Consider the following 23,220-nt stretch of genomic DNA (forward strand, 5'->3'; position numbering starts at 1 on the left):
ATTGGCAGGCGGATTCTCAACCACTGCACCACCAGGGAAGCCCGGCAGGTGGATTCTTAACCACTGTGCCACCAGGGAAGTCCCTGAGCTTTTCTTTGTTGGGTGGTTTTTGATAACTGATTGATTCAACCTTCTTTTGAAATAGCCTTTTCATATTTTCTATTTCTTCATGGTTCAGTCTTACTAGCTTGTATGTTTCTAGGAATTTATTCATTTCTTCTAGATTATCCAATTTGTTGGCATATAATTGTACATCATAGTTTCTTATAATCTGTTTCGTTCCTGTGGCATCAGTTGTAGTCTATTTTTCATTTGTGATTTTAGTTATTTGAGTCTTCTTCTCTTTTCTTCTTAGTCTAGCTAAAGTTTTGTCAATTTTGTTTGTCTTTTCAAAAAACCAACTCTTACTTTCATTGACTTTTTTCTATTCTTTATTTTATTTTATCTTTAAAGTTATTTATTTATTTATTTATTTATTTGACCACACCGCACGGCTTGCAGGATCTTAGTTCCCCAACCAGGGACTGAACTGGGCCCTCGGCAGTGAAATTGTGGAGTCTTAACCACTGGACCACCAGGGAATTCCCTATTCTTTATTTTTTTTAATATATTTTATTTATTTATTGGCTGCGTTGGGTCTTCATTGCTGCATGCGGCTTTCTCTAGTTGCAGTGAGCAGGAGCTACTCCTTGTTGCCGTGTGCAGGCTTCTCATTACGATGGCTTCTCTTGTTGAGGAGCACAGGCTCTAGGCACGCAAGCTTCAGTAGTTGTGGCATGGGGGCTTCAGTAGTTGTGGCTCGTGGGCTCTAGAGCTCAGGCTCAGTGGTTGTGGCGCACGGGCTTAGTTGCTCCATGGCATGTGGGATCTTCCCGGACTAGGGCTTGAACCCATGTCCCCTGCAGTGGCAGGCGAATTCTTAACCACTGTGCCACCAGGGAAGCCCCTCCCTATTCTTTATTTTATGTCTTCTCTAATCTTTGTTGTTTTCTTCTTTCTGCTAACTTTGGATTAAAGTTGTTCTACTTCCCTGAGGTATAATGTGAGATTGTTGATTTGAGAAAATTCTTCTATTTTAATGTAGGTGTTTACTATTATAAACTTCTTTCTTAGTACTGCATCCCATAAGTTTGCATATGTTGTGCTTTCATTTTCATTTGTCTGAAGATATTTCCTAGTTTCCCTTGTCAGTTGTTCTTTGACCCATTCATTGTTCAAAATATGTTCTTTAATTTCCACTTATTTTGTTAATTTTCCAGTTTTTTTTTTTTTTACAGCAACTGATTTATAGTTTCATCCCATATTAGTCAGAAAAGATACTTGGTATGATTTCAATGTTCTTAAATTTGTTAAGACTTTTTTTTTTTGGCCTAACATGTGATCTATCCTGGAGAATATTCCATGTGTACTTGAGAAGAACATGTATTCTGCTGCTGTTGGGTGGAGTATTCTGCATGTGTCTGTTAGGTACAATCAATCTATAGTGTTGTTCAAGTCCTCTGTTTCCTTACTGGTCTTCTATCTGGTTGTTCTATCCATTATTGAAAATGGAGTATTGAAAACTCCTACTATTATTGTGTTATTGTCTATTTCTCTCTTCAATTTTGTCAATGTTTGCTTTGTATATTTGGGTGCTCTGATGTTGGGAGCATATATATTAATAATTGTTATCTTCCTTGTGTATTGACACTTTTATCTTGTAAAATGTCCTTCTTTTTCTCTAGTGAGAGTTTTCGACTTAAAGCCTGTTTTGTCTGATATTAGACATTAGTATAGCCACCCCTGCTCTCTTCTGGTTATTATTTATGTGGAATCTCTTCCTATCCTTTCATTTTCAGCCTGTGTGTGTCTTTATATGTAAGGTGAGTCTCTTGTAGACTGTATATAATTGCATTTTTTTTTAGTCCATTCAGCCACTCTATGTCTTTTGTTTGGGGAATTTAATACATTTACAATTAAAGTAATTACTGATAGTGAAGGACTTACTGTGTTAGTCTGTTTGAACTACTACGCAATACCATAAACAAAGTGGCTTATAAACAACAATTTATTTCTCACAGTTCTGTAAGTTGGGAAGTCCAAGATCATGGTGTTGGCAGATTTGGTGTCTGATGAGCACCTGCTTCCTCATAGATGGTGCCTTCTTGCTGTGCCCTCATGTGGTGGGAAAGGGCAAGCTTGCTCTCTGTAGGCTCTTTTATGAGAGCAGTAATCCCATTGATGAGGGCTCCATCTTCATGACCTAACCACTTCCCAAAGGCCCTACCTCCTGATACCATTACTTTGAGGATGAGGATTTCAACATATGACTTTTGGGGGATGGGAACATTCAGATGATAGCACTTACTATTGGCACTTTGTTATTTTGTTAGTTTTTTTTTTTTTTTGTCCCTCTTTTCCTCTTGCTGCCTTTCTTTGTGTTTCATTGATTTTTTTTTGTGTTGACATGCTTTAATTTTTTCCTCATTTTCTTTTGTATATCTTCTATAGATATTTACTTTGTGGTTACTGTGAGGCTTACATAAGACATCTTATAACAATCTATTCTATGCTGATAACAACTTGAATCATCTACAAAAACTCCATTCTTTTATATCTCTCCACCTTCACTTTGTTTATATATTTATATATTATTTATCCATTAACAGTTTTATAGTCATTTTTGTGCTTTTATCTTTTAAATTCTATACCAGAATTAAAAGTGCTTTACACACCACCTTTACACCATTACTAGATTCTGTATTTGTCTATTTAATTTTACCAGAGCGTTTTATATTTTTATATGCTTTCATGTTGCTTTCTAACATCTTTTTGTTTCAACTTGCAGGACTTGCTTTATTATTTCCTGTAAGTCACATCTAGTGGTGATGAACTCCCTCAGGTTTTGTTCACCAGGGAAAGTCTTTATTTCTTAATTTGTGAAGGACAGTTTTGCTGGATAGCATCCTTTTTTTTTTTTAAGTTTTTAAAATTTATTTATTTTATTTTTTTTTGGCTGTGTTGGGTCTTCGTTGCTGTGCGTGGGCTTTCTCTAGTCGCAGTGAGCAGGAGCTCCTCTTTGTTGCAGTGCACGGGCTTCTCATTGCAGTGGCTTCTCTTGTTGCAGAGCACAGGCTCTAGGCGCACGGGCTTCAGCAGTTGTGGCACGCAGGCTCAGTAGTTGTGGTGCATGGGCTTAGTTGCTCCACGGCATGTGGGATCTTCCTGGACCAGGGCTTGAACCTGTGTCCCCTGCATCGGCAGGCGGATTCTTAACCACTGTGCTACCAGGGAAGCCTCAGGATAATATCCTTGACTGGCACATTTTTTTTCCTTTCAGCATTTTCCATATATCATCCCACTCCCTTCTGGCCTCTAAGTTTTCTGCTGAGATATCTGCTTATTATCTTATGGGAACTCACTTGTGATGAGTTGCTTTTCTCTTGCTACTTTTAAGATTCTGTCTTTGATTTTTGACAGTTTTTTGATTATAAGGTGTCTTGGGTGGGGGTTGTTTAGGTTCATCCTATTTGGAGTCTTTTGAGCTTCTCAAATCCATTTCTTTTCTCAGATTAGAAAAGCCTTTTTTTTTTTTTTGCAGTGCCACCTGGCATGTGGGATCTTAGTTCCCTGACCAGGGATCAAACCCACTCCCCCTGCACTGGAAGCACAGAGTCTTAATCACTGGACCAACAGGGAAGTCCCTATTATTATTTTTTTAAATATGCTTTGTCTCTCTTTGCTCCTTCTTGGACTCTCATAATACATATATTGGTCCATTTTATGCTGTTTTATAGGTCCCTTAGGCTTTCTCCATTTTTCATCAGTCTTTTTTTTTATACCTCTGACTTGGTTAATTTCAATCATCAGAATTGCTGATTTTCTTCTGCCTGATCGAGTCTGCTGTTGAACCCCTCTAGTGAATATTTCAATTTAGTTATTATATTCTTCAGCTCCAGAATTTTTGTATGGTTCTTTTAAAAAATAGTTTCTCTTTGTTGATATTCTCATTTTGTTCATGCATTGTTCTTAATCCACTTGGTTGTCTGTGCTCTTGTAGATCACTGTGCTTCTTTAAGACAATTAATTTGAATTCTTTGTCATGTAATTCATAGATTTCTGTTTCCTTGGGATTGGTTTCTGGAGATTGGTTTCTTTTGTTCTTTTGATTGAGCCATGTTTCTCTGTTTATTCTTGTGCCTCATGATTTTGTGGTTGTTGTTGAGTTTTATGTATTTGATAAAACAGCCACCTCTCTCAGTCTTCTTACAGGGAAGACCTTCACCAGTTGGGCTAGCTGGGGAGTCTGGGGGCCTCAGAAATCCTTTTTGGAGGACGTAATTTCTCTGGGCTTGTGCATGTAATTTCCCAGTTAGAGAGAATTGCAGGTTTCTTTTTCAGGCGCTTGTCATCTCTTGCTCCCTGTGGTGTCCAAGGCTTGTTCTCTGGTGCTGCAGCAGCAAGGTGCCACTCTCCCCTTTGTCCTCAGCAGTCCCCGGGCATCCAAAGTATGCTGTCTCCCCATCAGCATCCTGAGTCAGGTGAGACAGATACTGGTCCCTCAACAGCCCTCTGAGAAGCTGGACTGTTGGACCCACACTTTATTCTTCTCTTTCCCTCCAATTGGGTGCCTTTGGACTGTGTAGAGATGTTGCTGGCCTGTCTGTGGCATCGCAGGCTCTCTGGGGCTGCAGCACACCACTCCTCCCCCCACCACCCCGCCTTTGCTTTCAGTGGCCCCCTGGCATCTAAACTCTGCCAGTTTCGTCAGGGGTCCAAGTCAGTCGAGGCAGAAACCAGCCACTCCAGCAGCCCTGCGAAAAGCCAACCCGTTGGATGCAGTCCCCTCTTCCCTACCCCTTCATCCCCCAGAAGCCTGGAGCTGGTGACTTTCTCCCAACATGTTGAGCTGTTGGCTTGAGGGAGGGACAGTTGTGGGTAAAGTGAAACCGCTCTTCTGTTTTCAGTGCAGCTGTTCTCATCTCTGGACTTGCCTGGGGAACTGGAACTCTTTAACTGGTTTCTGCTTCCCATAAAGGTATTTTGATTTGTAAGTGGTGTCTCTGTTGGGTCAAGGGCTGGGACTTCCTATCCCATCATCTGGCTGACATCCCGACCCCACAATAGTTTCCCAAAGGGAAACACATCAGGCTATAGAACCCAGAATAATTTATCAGAAATAAATCATTTACTGAATGCTATGGAGTAGGGTGTACCCCTTAATATTATAAGCCCTTGTTTTACAGATGAGAAAGCCAAGGCACAGACGTAACACAACAAAATAGCAGGTAAAAAGTGACTGGTATGTAGTAGGCACTCAAAAATGAAAACCTTTTCTCTTATACTCAAACTCTTTCTTTTGAGATGGGGAAATTATTCCGGATGGAGGAAGGAGCCATGAACCAATGAATGCTGCAGCTTCTAGAAGCTGGAAAGGGGTAGGAAACGGATTCTTTCCAAGACCCTCCAGAGAAAACGCAGCCCTGCCAGCACCTTGACTTCGCCCAGTGAGACCTATTCTGGAATTCTGACTTCCAGAATTCTAAGATAATAGATTTATTTTGTCTTAAACCACTAAGTCTGTGGTAATTTGTTACAGCAGACATAGGAAACTAATATAGAAGTCTGAGTTAAAAAAAAAAAACACATTCAGATAAAATTACTTAGGAAACACTTTATTGCACAAAATTTACATTTGTTGTATATGATGAAAAGCATGGCAAAAACAACCTTTGGTTAATCCATTTTTCTTTGAGATTTTTCTGTGAAAAGTAAAGATTTCCTAATACATTCTTTTTATATAGTTGTTTAACAGTTGCGTTGGTAGTAAGTGTCTTGGGACATAAGGTATAAAACTGAAAACGGATCAGAAAAGTGCAGGGGGAAGACCACTGCCAAAGAGTAACCTCCAGGAACTCGGCATTTTCCATGGCAAGGCAGATGCTGAGGGGTCATCACACTGCAACTGAAGAACAAAATATTGTAATCCCTCAACTTTACAATATTTTTAATCAATATTTAGTGATTTTTTATCACTAAATCTCCTTTTAACACATATTACAAAACTCTCCCTTTGTTGTTGTTGTTCCTTTTGGTTTTGACACTTCTAGCTGTGATTTATTGTAAGGAAAAACAAAGTAATACATTTCTGTGTCTTTATATCAGCTGAAGATAAATTTCCTCAATTTCCAAACCATAAAGATACAAACCAGAAAGGCTATAAATAGAGTCCATGGAGCAAAATCAAATTCAAAAGAAATAGTGGTTAAAAAAAAAAATCAATGCTGTGTGATTTTTATCAATTTTTTCTTCAAAAAAGCATGAATTAAAAAGACAGTCACCCACCATGTAAAGTAGGCTTAGGTTAGTTCTGTTATGCCTAAAGGCTAACTGACTTCCCTGGATGTCATGCTCTTATTTCATAATAGAGAAAAGTATTTTAATTATAATGCATATTCAATAGCTAAAGTATTACTCACAAAGCTATACCTTTTGCTTAAAAAAAAAAAAAAGAAAAACCTGAATTCCAAAGAGGACTTGTTTATCCTTATAAAAAGCTGCCTGGTATAATTAATGCAACACTAAGAATGAATACAATGAAGTACTTAAGATTTTCCTTTTTTTTGAAAATAAGCCTTATTGAAACAACTGTAGACAACAGGTTGCTTAGCTGTCTTCTTTTGAAAAGTTCAGCTAACTTAAATTTTATATAAAGATGTCTAAATTTAACATAAACTTTCACTTATTTGGTCTACTTATATAGTATGTAAAAATGCAAGTTTATGAATACATAACCAGAGAAATCAGAGACTTAAGCTTTAGTGAAACTTACACATGGTTTGATTATCTGAAGCCATTCATTAAGATATTCAACAAGACCTAACGCATCTGGGATATTGTCTCCTTCCGAAACGAATTTCAGCAGAATCACCATTGGGATTTCTTTAGAACAGCTACAACAATTAAAAAGAATAATTAGGTATTCTTCTACTGATACAAGATGATGGTTCCAGTGTGCCTGTTTTTATAGCTGAGATAATCTGCCAGGTTTTAGGCAAGGAGATGCCACATCACAAGATCACTTATTTATCTTCTATTTGTAGGCACAAAACTAGGAACCATGTAACACCCACCCTGGGCACATGAATGTTACTGCCCCACACCAAGATCCGTGCTGGAAAATTAAAAGAACATCAATTTTGTGAGAAATATCTGTAAATAGCATGAATTTTAAAGCTACCGATTGTAGAGTTGCAGTATCTTGCAGATACAAAAATGTTTAATTCAAAACAGAATTTAATTCAAAACAGAAAACAGACCAATAAATTAGTAGTGGTAGTTTCTTCTGGGTGACAGAACTGAGTATTTAAAATATTGTTTCTTTTGACTATTCTACATTTTCCAAATGTTCTATGAGGGACGTGTCTTTCACAGTATTTTGTCTACTGTTGCTAACTTTGTGGGCAAAGTTAACAGCTGCCCAGAGGTTGTTCTCTGCCCTCATGATTTCACCCTATACTTGTGAGCTCAGGGTTGAGAAGGGCTCAGGCAGGCCCCAGAGCTCTTCCCCCAGCAGTTGTCCCCCTCTGGTTCTCTGCCTCATACTCTCCAGCTATGTCAGCCACCCCAACTCTGGTCTCCAGTCCCCTCGACTCAGCAAGATGGTTGCGCTCTGCCTGGGTCCCCCCACCCCATGCTGCAGTCCAGCAGGAAGCTGGGGCAATAGCAGGACTCTACTGCTTTCTCCCAGGCTTCACAGCTGTGTGCTGCATGGTGTCCAATGTCTGATGAACAGTTGTTTCATTAACGTTGTCCAGTTTCTAACTGTTTATGGCAGGAGGGCAAGTCTGCTATCAGCTACTCTGACACGGTCAGAAGCAAAGATAGGAGACTGACTTGCAAAGAAGCAAGAAGTCAGTTTGAAGGGGCAGAGTGCGGGGGGAGCGTGAAGAGAGCAGAATCCCCCTCCCCCCGCAGAGAAGGGCGAGACCAGCAAGGACATACAGGAAGCGACGTGGGGCCGACTCGGGCAAACCGGGCAGGTTGTTGCAAAGGAGACAAGAGGAGAAAAGGAGACGGAACAAAAGCAAGGAAGAATGAGACAGCTCTGGGGACACCATGAGGGCCAGGAGGCATCTGTGCAGAGCGCACCCGGGGGGCCAGGCCAGAGAGGCCAGGAGGGCCCTGGATGGCACATTGCGGAGGATGAACCAGATTCCGCAAAAGGCAAGTAAAACTGCTGACGGATTTTTACTCAGGGAGTCTTGTGATCAGTTTTGCATTTTAGAAAGTTAATTCCAGCATTGCTGCTGAGGTGGTCAGGGCAGGTCAGAATGAGGCAGTAGGGGATCGATCAAGAGACCCTGACAGCAGCTGCTGTGGCCTGGACTGTGTCCCTCCAGAACCTACAAGTGGAAGCCTCACCCACAGGTGACTGTATCTGGAGGCAGGAGGTTTAGGAGGTAATTCAGTGAAAGGTCACAGGAGGGGGCCCTAATCCGATGGGACCATGGCCTTACAAGGAGAGAAGGAGCTCTCTCTCTGCTGCGTGATGACACAGCCAGAAGGTGGCCGTCTGCAGGCCAGGAAGAGGGCCCTCCCCAGAACCCGACCAGGCCGGCACCCTGACCTCCAGCCTCCAGAGCTGTGAGCAAATACATTTCTGTTGTTTAAGCCCCGCAGTCTATGGTCTGACAGAAGTGCAGGCCACAGGTGATGTGGCCTGAATGGAGCGAGAGAATGATTCAAAGCTGGTGGTTTGCAGGGCAGGTGTGGAGAATAACCAGGTGGCCAGGGCTTCTAGGCTATGTTAAGAGAAGAGGTGAAATAATATATTATACTAAAGAGCATAAGCTAGACAGGGAAAGAAGTGAAAACACGAATGGAAGACAGGCTAGGAAAAAAAGAAAAGTTGAAGGAAATGATGGTTTTAATAAGAGCATAGATTTTCAGGTATAAAACAGGAGTTATTTAATGAGTACAGACCTTCTATTTAGAATGATGACAAAGTTCTGAAAGTGGATGGTGGTGATGGGTACATAACAATGAATGTACTGAATGTCACTTAATTGTATACTTAAAAATGGTTAGTTTAATGTTATGTACATCTCACCACCAGCACCACTGCAAAGAGGACTGACTGCAGAGGTTGCACACAATATGTATTAGGACCCCTAACATGACACACATAATAAGGCATTAAATACAGCTTTTCAGGAACCAATTCTATAACCACATTTCAATCTTTCCCCTGAATGTAACACGGTACCTATTTAAGGAAGACATTTTCAGAGTTCCAGTAAGTACTCCAAACACTATCCCAGTTATCTTACTTTCATTTTCAGATAAGATGGGCAGCAAATATACAGGTAAGCTCACCCTTCGTCATAGAGTGTTTTTGTGATACCTCCTCCAGGAATACGGACACAAAACTCAGAATCATCTATTTCAGGAATGCATGGGCTTTTTTCCATTTCTTCCCAGTTAAGGCTCTGTATTTTATTCTGAACACTTTTTTGCATGGAAGGTGTAAGTAGGTACCTGAAGGGAGTACTGGAAACAATCATATAATTAACTAAAAACTCACAAATACGTACATTAAGACAATTAACAGTTCTTTTAGCAAAAATTATCTTGTTCTCCATATATTCTGCACAAAGCAAAACACGCGTTTCAGCAGTCTATGGAAGAGCAACATGTAAAAATATTGCGCTGACTTGCTATTTACAAATTTAGGGGAGAGCGTAGAGACAGGAAAACTTAACCCAAGGCCAGGCCAGCGTGAAGATGTCCACAGCCACGCTCCCACCAGGCCCACTGTGAGAGTCCCAGAAACTAAGTCTAGTCTTGAAAGGTTACTCTTGGCTAATAATTTCTTCATCAGAATTTTACAGGTGAAGAAATGATAATGCAATAAACTAGTTTAGATTTCTAAGTCTTGGATACTTTGTCTTCTATTTAAGAATTCAATCTGACATGCCTGGGAGCTATACTTAAAGGCAACTGGAGTTCTGCAAATACAAATGGTTGAATATATGGAAATAAATAGAAACATCAATCCAGTCTTTGAAAAACGATCAACCAATAAACATCAGGTACCCTTTCTCCTTGCTCTTCATCAGCTGAGGTTTTCAGCGCTGCCAGGCACGTGATACCACAGAGCAGAGCACAGCTCCAGAACCATTCCCGCCTTTACCCTAGGATCCCAGTGCCGCAGCCCTGGGAATGTCTAGGGCCCCCCACCTCTACTCCTCCTAGCTCATGTTCTTTACCTCCTTCTTTCTAAATTCCAGGGAGGACAGGAAAGGATATACATGGCTTTAAAATTATATTTTAACCTTTTAATAGAGAAATCATCCTAATAACTGTATAAATCATAGCAAAATACTTTTCCAAAGACACAGACATACCTGCGGAGCTGGAGGTCATTACGGTGATACGAGTGGCTGCTTGAAAGAACAACAACTTTGGCACAGTTGCTGCTTTTCACCCAGGAAAGCAGTTTCTCACAGAATGACTTTGATTTATACTTTGTATACCATTGAAAGAATAAAACAAAAATAGAAAAGTTAGATCCTAGAGTTATAATAAGAGTAGTCTATATAGTATTTCACCCACGTTATGTGATGATATATAGTTTATATATACTAAAATTAGAATTATTTTTAGATCCACTTACTGTCCTTAGACTGAAGGTGAAAAATGAGGAGCAATGACTATTTTTTTATTTTTATTTTTTAACATCTTTATTGGAGTAGAATTGCTTTACAATGGTGTGTTAGCCTCTGCTGTATAACAAAGTGAATCAGCTATACATATACATACATCCCCATATCTCCTCCCTCTTGCGTCTCCCTCCCACCCTCCCTATCCCACACCTCAGGGTGGTCACAAAGCACCGAGCTGATCTCCCTGTGCTATGTGGCTGCTTCCCACTAGCTATCTACTTTACATTTGGTAGTGTATATATGTCCATGCCACTCTCTCACTTTGTCCCAGCTTACCCTTCCCCCTCCCCGTAACCTCAAGTCCATTCTCAAATAGGTCTTCGTCTTTATTCCCGTCTTGCCCCTAGGTTCTTCGTGACCATTTTTTTTTGTTTTTTTAGATTCTATATATATGTGTTAGCATACGGTATTTGTTTTTCTCTTTCTGACTTACTTCACTCTGTATGACAGACTCTAGGTCCATCCACCTTACTACAAATGACTCAATTTTGTTTCTTTTTATGGCTGAGTAATATTCCATTGTATATATGTGCCACATCTTCTTCATCCACTCATCTGTCAATGGACACTTAGGTTGCTTCCAAGTCCTGGCTATTGAAAATAGAGCTGCAATGAACATTGTGGCACGACTCTTTTTGAATTATGGTTTTCTCGGGGTATGTGTGTATATATATATATATGTGTATATATATATATATATATATATATATATATATATATATATATATATATATATATATATATATAGTAGGATTGCTGGGTCATACGGTAGTTCTATTTTTAGTTTTTTAAGGAACCTCCAGTTCTCCATAGCGGCTGTATCAATTTACATTCCCACCAACAGTGCAAGAGGGTTCCCTTTTCTCCACACCCTCTCCAGCATTTATTGTTTGTAGATTTTTTGATGATGGCCATTCTGACCGGTGTGAGGTGATACCTCATTGTAGTTTTGATTTGCATGTCTCTAAACGATTAGTGATGTTGAGCATCCTTTCATGTGTTTGTTGGCAATCTGTATATCTTCTTTGGAGAAATGTCTATTTAGGTCTTCTGCCCATTTTTGGATTGGATTGTTTTTCTGATATTGAGCTGCATGAGCTGCTTGTATATTTTGGAGATTAATCCTTTGTCAGTTGCTTCATTTGCAAATATTTTCTCCCATTCTGAAGGTTGTCTTTTCATCTTGTTTATGGTTTCCTTTGCTGTGCAAAAGCTTTTGTTTCATTAGGTCCCATTTGTTTATTTTTGTTTTTATTTCCGTTTCTCCAGGAGGTGGGTCAAAAAGGATCTTGCTGTGATTTATGTCATGGAGTGTTCTGCCTATGTTTTCCTCTAAGAATTTTATAGTGTCTGGCCTTACATTTAGGTCTTTAACCTATTTTGAGTTTACTTTTGAGTATGGTGTTAGGGAGTGTGCTAATTTCATTCTTTTACATGTAGCTGTCCAGTTTTCCCAGCACCACTTACTGAAGAGGCTGTTCACTGTATATTCTTGCCTCCTTTATCAAAGATAAGGTGACCATAGGTGCATGGGTTTATCTCTGGGCTCTCTATCCTGTTCCATTGATCTATATTTCTGTTTTTGTGCCAGTACCATACTGTCTTGATTACTGTAGCCTTCTAGTATAGTCTGAAGTCAGGGAGCCTGATTCTTCCAGCTCCATTTTTCTTTCTCAAGATTGCTTTGGCTATTCGGGGTCTTTTGTGTTTCCACACAAATTGTGAAATTTTTTGTTCTAGTTCTGTGAAAAATGCCATTGGTAGTTTGATAGGGATTGCATTGAATCTGTAGATTGCTTTGGGTAGTATAGTCATTTTCACAATGTCGATTCTTCCAATCCAAGAACATGGTATATCTCTCCATCTGTGTGTATCATCTTTAATTTCTTTCATCGGTGTCTTATAGTTTTCTGCATATAGGTCTTTTGTCTCCTTAGGTAGGTTTATTCCTAGGTATTTCATTCTTTTTGTTGCAGTGGTAAATGGGAGTGTTTCCATAATTTCTCTTTCAGATTTTTCATCATTAGTATATAGGAATGCAAGAGAGTTCTGTGCATTAATTTTGTATCCTGCAACTTTACCAAGTTCATTGATTAGCTCTAGTAGTTTTCTGGTGGCATTTTTAGGATTCTGTATGTGTAGTATCATGTCATCCGCAAACAGTGACAGTTTTACTTCTTTTCCAATTTGTATTCCTTTTATTTTTTTTTCTTCTCTGATTGCTGTGGCTAGGACTTCCAAAACTATGTTGAATAATAGTGGTGGGAGTGGGCATCTTGTCTCATTCCTGATCTTAGTGGAAATGGTTTCAGTTTTTCACCATTGAGAACAATGTTGGCTGTGCGTTTGTCATATATGGCCTTTATTATGTTGAGGTAAGTTTCCTCTATGCCTACTTTCTGGAGGGTTTTTATCATAAATGGGTGTTGAATTTTGTCGAAACCATTTCTGCATCTAATGAGATGATTATATGGTTTTTCTCCTTCAATTTGTTAACATGGTGTATCACATTGATTGATTTGCATATATTGAAGAATCCTTGCATTCCTGGGATAAACCCCACTTGATCATGGTGTATGATCCTTTTAATGTGCTGCTGGATTCTGTTTGCTAGTATTTTGTTCAGGACTTTTGCATCTATGTTCATCAGTGATATTGGCCTGTAGCTTTCTTTTTTTGTGGCATCTTTGTCTGGTTTTGGTATCAGGGTGATGGTGGCCTCATAGAATGAGTTTGGGAGTGTTCCTCCCTCTGCTATATTTTGGAAGAGTTTGCAAAGGATAGGTGTTAGCTCTTCTGTAAATGTTTGATAGAATTCGCCTGTGAAGCCATCTGGTCCTGGGCTTTTGGTTGTTGGAAGATTTTTAATGACAGTTTCAATTTCAGTGCTTGTAATTGGTCTGTTTATATCTTCTATTTCTTCCTGGTTCAGTCTCGGAAGGTTGTGCTTGTCTAAGAATTTGTCCATTTCTTCCAGGTTGTTCCTTTTATTGGCATATAGGTGCTTGTAGTAATCTCTCATGAGCAACCAAACCAAAAAACAAATCCACCAATGATAACAAGCCCTAAAAACTATACTAAAAAAAAAACCCCAAACCAAAAAACGCTCAGTCAGAACCCTAGGACAAATGGCAAAAGCAAAGCTATACAGACAAAATCACACAAAGAAGCATACACATACACACTCACAAAAAGAGAAAAAGGAAAAAAAAAAAATATATATATATATAAAAATTAAAAAAGGAAGAGAGCAACCAAATCAATAAACAAATCTACCAATGTTAATAAGCTCTAAATACTAAACTAAGATAAACATAAAACCAGAAAAAAATTAGATGCAGAAAGCAAACCCCAAGTCTACAGTTGCTGCCAAAGTCCACCGCCTCAATTTTGGGATGATTCATTGTCTATTCAGGTATTCCAGAGATGCAGGGTGCATCAAGTTGATTGTGGAGATTTAATCTGCTGCTCCTGAGGCTGCTGGGAGAGATTTGCCTTTCTCTACTTTGTTCACACAGCTCCTGGGGTTCAGCTTTGGATTTGGCCCTGCTTCTGCGTGTAGGTCGCGTGAGGGCATCTCTTCCCCACCCAGACAGGACAGGGTAAAAGAAGTGGCTGCTTAGGGGGCTCTGGCTCACTCAAGCCAGGGGGAGGGAGGGGTATGCAATGTGGGGCGAGCCTGTGGTGGTAGAGGCTGGCGTGATGTTGCAAAAGCCTGAGGCGCGCCGTGCGTTCTCCCGGGGAAGCTGTCCCTGGATCACAGGACCCTGGCAGTGGTGGGCCGCACAGGCTCCCGGGAGGGGAGGTGTGGATAGTGACCTGTGCTTGCACACAGGCTTCTTGGTGGCTGCAGTAGCAGCCTTAGCATCTCATGCTTGTCTCTGGAGTCCGCACTGATAGCTGCGGCTCACGCCCGTCTCTGGAGGTCGTTTAGGTGGTGCTCTGAATCCCCTCTCCTTGTGCATCCCAAAACAATGGTCTCCTGCATCTTAGGCAGGTCCAGAGTTTTCCCCGGACTCCCTCCCTGTTAGCTGTGGCACACTAGCCCCCTTCAGGCTGTCTTCACGCAGCCAACCCCAGTCCTCTCCCTGGGATCTGACCTCCGATGCCCGAGCCTCAGCTCCCAGCCCCCACGCGCCCCAGTGGGTGAGCAGACAAGCCTCTCGGGCTGGTGAGTGCTGGATGGCACCGATCCTCAGTGCGGGAATCTCTCCACTTTGCCCTCTGCACCCCTGTTGCTGCGCTCTCCTCTGTGACTCCAAAGCTTCCCCCCAGCCACCCTCCGTCTCCGCCAGTGAAGGGGCTTCCTAGTGTGTGGAAACTTTTCCTCCTTCACAGCTCCCTCCCAGAGGTGCAGGTCCCGTCCCTATTCTTTTGTCTCTGTTTTTCCTTTTTTCTTTTGCCCTACCCAGGTACATGGGCAGTTTCTTGCCTTTTGGGAAGTCTGAGGTCTTCTGCCAGCGTTCAGTAGGTGTTCTGTAGGAGTTGTTCCACATGTAGATGTAGTTTTGATGTATTTGTGGGGAGGAAGGTGATCATCATGTCTTACTCCTCCACCATCTTGAAGGCACCCCTCAATGACTATTTATTTTATCTTTACAACTAGAGATAAGCTAAGCGTGAGGAATCTAGATTTCAATTTCCCGGTTCTGTACTTCAGTGATCTATTGTTACTCAAAAACCACCACGTGGTTATCTATGAGACGTTCTTGCCAGAAATTTCTGCCCCAAATCTGATAAGAAACAGTTAGGTGAATCCAGAAGGCTGAACATCTGGCCTGGGTCCCTCAGAGGAGTCAATATTGTGAATCACAGAAAGAGGAGGGCAGCTCTACACTGAACACCAGCTGAAAAGCTGTAACAGCCTAAGGCAACACACAAACCTTGCCTGGATCCAGAATTGAAGGATATCTGGGGAACAACTGGGGAATGTGAATATGCCGAATGCTAGTACTTAATAATTCACTGAATGCTGACTTTCTAGGTGTGTGGCAGTGTTGTGGTTGTGAGGTTGCGTGTGAAGAAGAGTCTCGTTCTTGTATGGAGTGAGCAACATGATGTCAGCAGCCTCCTTTTGGACTGTTTGGCAGGAGGAAACTGCGTGTACTTGCGCAAAGAGAATCAAGCAGGTGTGGCAAGATGTGAACAGGTGACTAATCTGGGATCTGGGTCATAAAATTTGGGGGGGAAAACCCACTTTATGGAAACTCTTTTCAGAGGCTGTTAATAAAATAATTATTCAATAAAATTTAAAATGCAGGTAAGAAATGGCTACCTTTTAAAAACAGAAGGGCAGTTTGTGTCGTGGTTAAGAGAGGCCAGCTCCAGAGCCAGGCTGCCGGGTCTAGAATGCTGGCTTCACCCATGGACCACACGGCTTGAGCAAGCTGTCTGAACTTCTGTGTTTCAGATTTCTCACTTGTAAAATGAAGATAATTAGCATCTGCCTCCTAGGATTGTTGTGAGGACTGAGTAGAGCAACATGCTTGAAGTATTTAGAGTATTATTGGTGCAAAGAATCTATGCTCAATAAATGTTTGCTACTTTGAAATCACTCTTTATTTACATCAACAATTTCAGGGACTTCCCTGGTGGCGCAGTGGTTAAGAATCTGCCTGCCAATGCAGGGGACACGGATTCGAGCCCTGGTCCGGGAAGATCCCACATGCCATGGAGCAACTAAGCCCGTGCGCCACAACTACTGAGCCTGTGCTCTAGAGCCCACAAACCACAACTACTGAGCCTGTGTGCTGCAACTACCAAAGCCCGCGCACCTAGAGCCTGCGCTCTGCAACGAGAAGCCACTGCAATGAGAAGCCAAGCAGCCCCCGCCCAAAGCCTGCGCACCGCAACCAAGAGTAGCCCCTGCTCGCCACAACTAGAGAAAGCCCACATGCAGCAACGAAGACCCAACACAGCCAATAAATAAATAAATAATTTTTTAAAAATTTCATTTAGAAGTGTCTGAATTGTCCATCTTACTTCTCGAACTTACACTGATATTAGAAAGAGCACAAAAAAGCCACGTGGCACAATGCAAAAATGCTAGCAACTCTCACTGCCAAACTTTGTGTGTGATATTGTTAACTAAGCAAAGAGTGATAAATATTAAAATAACCATAGCTCCATTCATGATAGCCTCAAACTGGAAAAATATCAAATGCTCCATCAACAATATGGATAAATCATGGTTCATTTACACAACAGATTCACGCACAGAGGTGAGAAGGAAGTAACTACCTCTACCTGCAACAATGTGGAAGCACCTCGTAGACAGAATGTGGAGTTAAGGAGGCCAGACGTGAAGAAGTGCACCCGTGAGATCCCGCTCCTACAACATGGTGACTGTGGGGGTGTGGAGGGGCCCCCGGGAAGGTGAGACCTTTCTGCCCCCCTGAACAGGTGGTACCTCAATCCACTCTACACCAAGGCTCTGTCTAGAAGCCGAGGATACAGCAGTGAATGACACCTTGTCACTTTTCTCAGGGAACTTCCTTTCTATCAGAGGTGGGAAGTGAGGAGTCGTGAAGAAAACTAGCTCAGGATAAGATGAGAGAAAGGGTGCTGGGGGGAGGCCTTTCTGATGAGGGACAGTTAAGCAAAGACTAAAGGAAGTGAGCCATTCAGGTGTCCAGTGGAAAAGTGGTCCAGGCAGAGAAACTACTGTGAAGACTGAGACAGGATGAGCTTAATGTGTTTGAACAGCACAGGGTGGCCAGTGTGGCTGGAGCAGGGCAAGCAAGAGGGGGAGCAGGGGACAGGCACGCAGGACAGCTGGACGTGGGGCCAGGGACAGAGCTGTCCCGCAGATGTTCCATGGTAACCAAATGCTCTTTACGGCAGCTGCTCGCCACGCATGGCTGTGGAGAACTTGCAATGTGGCTACTGGGACAGAGGAACTGAATTTTAAATTTTACTTACTTTTAATGAATGAGTCAAAATTTAAACAGCTACATGTGTCTAGTGGCTGCCACGTCAGAAATGTAGGGTCTGTCGGGCCGTGGTGAGGGCTGTGAACTCGCTTTGAGATGGGAAGCTACTGGCGGGTTTGGAAGGCAGAAGTGACGTGCTTTGATTGAGATTTAAAGGATCATGGGTGGAGCTGTCTGTGGGGCGGGTGGTGCAGAAGCAGAATCGGGGCGTGAGGGAGGTGGTGGCTGGACTGGAGTGGTGGCAGCGGAAGACGAAAGAAGTTGGATTCAGAAAATATTTTCATATATATATAATTTTTATGTAGATGCCACTGATTTGAAATGTAACTCAAATAGAATAAACCTGTAATATTTATATGCTTAAAGTTTTTCACCAATGTTACCTGAATTGGGAATATATAAGACCCAAGCTATAGGTCCCAATTCCTTTCAATATATTCATGAAATAATACTAACAACTCCGAAATTTTATGAGTATTTCTCTATAGAATCAAACCTTGCTTAACTGTATAAACATAAACAAAGAAATGATTTTTGAGTCTTAATGATAATGACTCAGTATTTTCTCATTATATTGCACTTTAATAAACTTAAGAAGGCAAAAATAACGTACTAACCTTAATAAAAATGGATCTTAACTGAAGAGCCACTAGTTTCTTTGAAGGTGATGCATACACTGCAAGTCCAAGAAAATGAAACCAAATGATAGTTAAATTGAAGGAGTCATACAAGTGAAGTTATAATGATAAAAAGCTGCACTAGGAGAACTTCTGTATCTAAATGCTTTTGATAGTTAAAATATAGAACATATGCACTATATCATTTAGTTAAAACAAAACACTTTAATACCTCAGAATTCACCTGTGGGCTTTATTCTACAGAATACACTCAGCGCTGAAACGTTAACTGTAAGAAAATTATCAAAAATTGTTTCTCTGGGGCTTCCCTGGTGGTGCAGTGGTTGAGAATCTGCCTGCCAATGCAGGGGACACGGGTTCAAGCCCTGGTCTGGGAGGATCCCACATGCCGCGGAGCAACTGGGCCCGTGAGCCACAATTACTGAGCCTGCGCGTCTGGAGCCTGTGCTCCGCAACAAGAGAGGCCGCGATAGTGAGAGGCCGACGCACCGCGATGAAGAGTGGCCCCCGCTTGCCACAACTAGAGAAAGCCCTCGCACAGAAACGAAGACCCAACACAGCCATAAATAAATAAATAAATAAATAAAATTATTTCTCTTCTTTGACTGTAAAACCAAAGAAGTATTCCCCTGGAAATTTCTAGCACTATGACAAATGACATCATTCTTAAGACCGTTTTTGGTTTCTGATATTCTTCCCTCTTTTCTCTAGAGAACAGCAACAGTCATTGACATTAGAAGAAGGAAGAATAAAATGCGGCAAATGTTATCTGTGTAATAAAATACCTGCAATAGGTACATTTGTGTTCTTTAGGAGTTTTTGAAAGACCTGAAATAACATGCAAAAATTTTTGTGAGTCAACGTGTGTGAATTTTTTCTGCAGAAAGGATCCACAATTTTCATCAGATTCTACAAGGGGCCCACTTTACTGATGCTTAAGAGGTCCTGCCCAACTTCACCTCCAAGAATGAGAAGCTCCGAAATGACCCAAGGACAAAATACAGAGTGCCTGAGGACACGTGATTAGGCCACTGTGCCAAGGGGTAAGCTTTCAGTTACTGTAAAAAGATTACAAATTACCCTAGACTTGGGCACAGCCTTTGGTGAATCATGTCTCTCCTGTTATACAGGTCTTTTCGGGGTTGTCTCGTTGGACTGGTGTACATGGGGTGGCCGGGGCTGTGCTGCATCAGCGAGTCTGCTGACCACCAGGTATGTGTGGGGCAAAGGAGTCTAGAGAAGGAGGTCTAGGAATTAGGGAAAAGGGAAGGCTGAGCTTTAAAATATAAGATGTACCACTTTCTACAACAGCAACACTTGTGTTCTCCACCAGTGTATCACAAAGGTCTTTTTTTGTCGTTAAGACCCTGTTTTCCAGATCCTTTTTCTTGTCAGGTGATGTAACATCGCCTTTCACATATTCTGGCCAAAAATATTTAGCTTTTAAATAATCAAGCCTTTATTCTTAACTCCAGTTTCAGAAAATACAGAAACTAGAGGAACATGGCAAATGACACCACAGGAAGCAATCAGACAAACGTAGAAGGTGGGACATTCTATAGGACAATGTGTCCAGTTTTTTCCTTCAATAAATCAGTTTTGCCAAGAAGGGAAAGAGATTATGTAGGGTAAGAGATTTCAAAGGCACGATAATCAGAAGTACTATGGCCTGGTCTGGACAAACTAACTTTAAAGGACAGTTTTGGGTAAACTGGGCCTCTCTGAATATGGATAGGGTATAGGAAAATATTGCTAATTTTGTTAAATGCAATGGTGTTTTAGCTATGTAAGAAAATGTACTATAAGAGGTGCATACTTACATATTTGGGGGTGGAATGTTGTGATGTCTATAATTTATTTCAAAAAGACACCTCATCTTAAAAAATAAAAAAGTGGATTAAAGAACTGTACCCAATGGACCTGCTGCCAGTTTGTGTCAGAGGAAAGCCAGTGGGTCTTCCGCTGGAGCGAAAGTGCATTAGCAGGTGACGGGGAGGCAGGTCTCTGGGTCAGGCTGCCTCGATTAATCATGGGACCATAACTTCTCTGTGCACTGGTTCCCTGATCTATAAAACCACCCATGGAGTAGTTGTGAGCATTAAGTGAATTAACACATGTAAATGCACAGTGTTCAGCTCAGAGGAGATACTCAACAAATGACAGTTGTTATCATTAGTCTAAATATAAAAATTCTAGTTCTACTATTTATAGTCCTTTGTCCTTCAAGGCAATAATTGAAATTATCTAGTGTTAACAAAACCATCTTTCTAAAGTGTATTTCATTATTGCAAGCTAATGACATGGTTAGTAAGACTGACAAAACCCAAAATGCTTCCTCACTTGTTTCTCGGTCCACCTACGGTCTTTCATGTTCCTCTGTCACCTTTGGCTTCTACCTTAAACTGGTAAACCGAAGACTGAGCGGTCAAGGCAGCAGCTGCCCATCACGCAAGGTAACTGGAGGCTCCTTTGTTTTCCTCTCCTCCCGAGGGGCAGTCTCATCATGAACACAGTGGTCGGGGGCTGTAAACTGTGTGCCCCAACTAACCCAGCGTGACAGTCCAACGAGGAACTGTGGAGACATATGGCGTGGGAAGAGCCCACACCTACTGCAGTGTTAGGAAACTCGGCCTCTCTGAGCCTCGTCAGTGTTACGACGGATTCTACAACAATGTGACAGGATGGCAGAGGCCTGTGTGAGGTAGCGTGTATTAAACATACGGGACTGAGCCCAGTGGAATTCTCTCTCCCTGGTATTAGTGATGCTTACCCACGCCAGTAAGGAGAGAAAATAAAACTGAGGATAAAAGGGGAAAAACCCCACGTTAAACAAATAGGTATCTCAATTTCCATCCAAGGATACAAATACAACCACATCTCTCAAGGGAGCTGCCATTTAGGAAAGGCTAAGGCCTAAACCAGGGTGTACACAGGAGAGGAGAACACAGTGCCCTGAACTCTGCACAGAGCCGGTGCCAGGTGCTGCAGGACATACTGGGAGGGTCTGGTTCTGATTTAAAACAACTCTACCTTGTAGGAGAATATAACACACCTTCAGCATTTATACTGAGTTCTGTTGAATTTTCTTCTGCAGTTGCATATGGATTGTTTCCAACCATCGGCACAAGACAATCGGTATAGAAGTAACCAATCTTACACATGTTCAGTGTAGAAATAATCAGATCTATTGCAAGCTGGCCAACATTTCCAACAGATACTGCTGGCTGAAACAGTAAAATAATATATTCATTAAGTCAACTAAATTAGCAGCACTTTAAAAAGTTTAGTCAGAAGACAACAGTCACAGCACTGGTACTGCACGCTTACGCTCAGGTGAATCACAGCTAGATTCTGAGCCCTTCATTAGCTCCACCTTTCAGACTACTGATTGAACACTTACTGAATACCCCAATGGAATGAATCTTCCATTTCTTCAACCCAACATGGCTTCCCTCTTCACCACTCCACTGTCAAGGGTACCACTAGTATCTTTTGGACATTACTTTCTCTATGACATTCTTCTTTTTCTTTTTTTTTTTTTTTTTGCCAGGTATCTCCTGCAAAAACACTTTTTCTCTTTTGTGATTAACAAATGTTTTTCAGGAAGATACTTTGAAATGAAGTCAAATTTCCTTCCTCAGTACACTATTACATGCTAATTTAAGCATTCATTGGCATTTTTTTTTCTTTTTTGGCCACGCAGCATGCGAGATCTTAGTTCCTGGACCAGGGATCAAACCCATGCCCCCTGCAGTGGACGGGTGAAGTCCTAACCACTGGACCGCCAGGGAAGTCCACATTGATATTTCTTGTGTGCACTATTATGATGACAATTATCAAACAGTAACTTTTCTATTACCATCATCCTTTTAAAAAACTAAGATATAATTGACATATAATATTATATTAGTTTCAGGTGTACAACATTGTGATTCGACATCTGTACATACTGCAATATGATCACCTCAACAGGTCTAGTTAGCATCCAACGCCACACAGTCAAAAAAAACCTTTTTTCTTGTGATAAGAACTTTTTAAGATCTACGCTTCGAGTTACATCCCAGGACTTATTTTTGACCAGGTTTGTACTTTTGACCCCCTTCACCCATTTTATCCACCCCTGCTGGCAAGCACCAATCCGTTCTCCGAATCTATGTTTTTGTTTGTTTGCCTGTTTGTTTTTTAAATTCCAAATATGAAGCTTTTCTTAAGAGGTCCTTGTGTCCCTCCCCCTCCCAATAAATCCTAGGGCCTTTCTGTACCTTTTCTGACATTCTAACCTTATTTATACACATGTGTTTCAAACTAAACTGCAAACTCCTTGAGGACAAGAATCTAGTCTTTTTGTCACATTTTGACACCACAGAACGCTCATTGAGTGAGCAAAAGTCTTTAGCAACCCGTCTGTAGTTTCCTGGCTAATGACAACGACTCCCTAGCTTGAGCCTGACTCCCAAACTAGCTGAGAAAAGGTTTTCCAGGATGAAAGGTAAAGCGAGTGGCCCGCACGACACCAGCTGAGCGCAGGTCACTTCCCCGCACGTTCCGCTCTCAGCCACCAGGACTCAGGGCCGCAGACCCGCGCGCGTCCGGGGACCGCCGCTCGGACCCCCACCCCGCCCCCTCCCCCGGGGCCGGACTCACCATCAGGAGCGTGCACCCCGAGAGGTCGGGCACCGAGTCCCCGCAGGGGACGAACATGGTCTGGCCGGCTGCTACAGCGGGAAGAGCCTGCGGCCGGAAGTACGGGCAGGCGGCACGCGGGGGTCCTACGAGGCCTTCGGCTCGGGGTCCTTCGAGGCCCCCGGCACGGGGTCCTGAGGTGCCCGTCCAACCGCCTGCCGAGGCGGCGCGCGGCAGGGCCTGCGTGGAGGGGCGGTGGCAGGGGCGGCGCCGCGGGGAGCCGGCAGGCACCGCGCGGAGGCGGCGGGCGGGGCCAAGCGG

The 23,220-nt window shown here is 42.1% G+C and overlaps 1 protein-coding gene across 1 annotated transcript; it reads right to left on the minus strand.

The window, feature by feature from the left end:
- Positions 1-5,638: 5,638 nt before the first annotated feature.
- PSMG2 (proteasome assembly chaperone 2) lies at positions 5,639-23,106 on the minus strand. The gene is made up of 7 exons (XM_068563646.1): positions 22,921-23,106; positions 21,329-21,500; positions 18,256-18,314; positions 10,389-10,507; positions 9,358-9,531; positions 6,812-6,932; positions 5,639-5,944 (listed from the first exon to the last, which is right to left on the minus strand). Exons 1-7 carry the CDS (start codon positions 22,975-22,977, stop codon positions 5,846-5,848), a joined length of 801 nt encoding a protein of 266 aa, XP_068419747.1. The 5' UTR covers positions 22,978-23,106; the 3' UTR covers positions 5,639-5,845.
- Between the last annotated feature and the right edge of the window lie 114 nt (positions 23,107-23,220).

The sequence above is a fragment of the Eschrichtius robustus genome, chromosome 14 (assembly GCF_028021215.1).
Source record: "Eschrichtius robustus isolate mEscRob2 chromosome 14, mEscRob2.pri, whole genome shotgun sequence".
Classification (NCBI taxonomy): domain Eukaryota; kingdom Metazoa; phylum Chordata; class Mammalia; order Artiodactyla; family Eschrichtiidae; genus Eschrichtius; species Eschrichtius robustus.

Bases quoted from the DNA above. Each gene is read 5' to 3' on its own strand.
- PSMG2 (XM_068563646.1), bottom strand. From the start codon at position 22,977: ATGTTCGTCCCCTGCGGGGACTCGGTGCCCGACCTCTCGGGGTGCACG. The intron at 10,508-18,255 runs GTTAGTACGTTA...TGGTATACAAAG, and splicing joins TAAGATCCATTTTTATTAAG to TATAAATCAAAGTCATTCTG. The intron at 6,933-9,357 runs GTGAGCTTACCT...TAATTGTTGTAG, and splicing joins AAAACACTCTATGACGAAGG to CTGTTCTAAAGAAATCCCAA.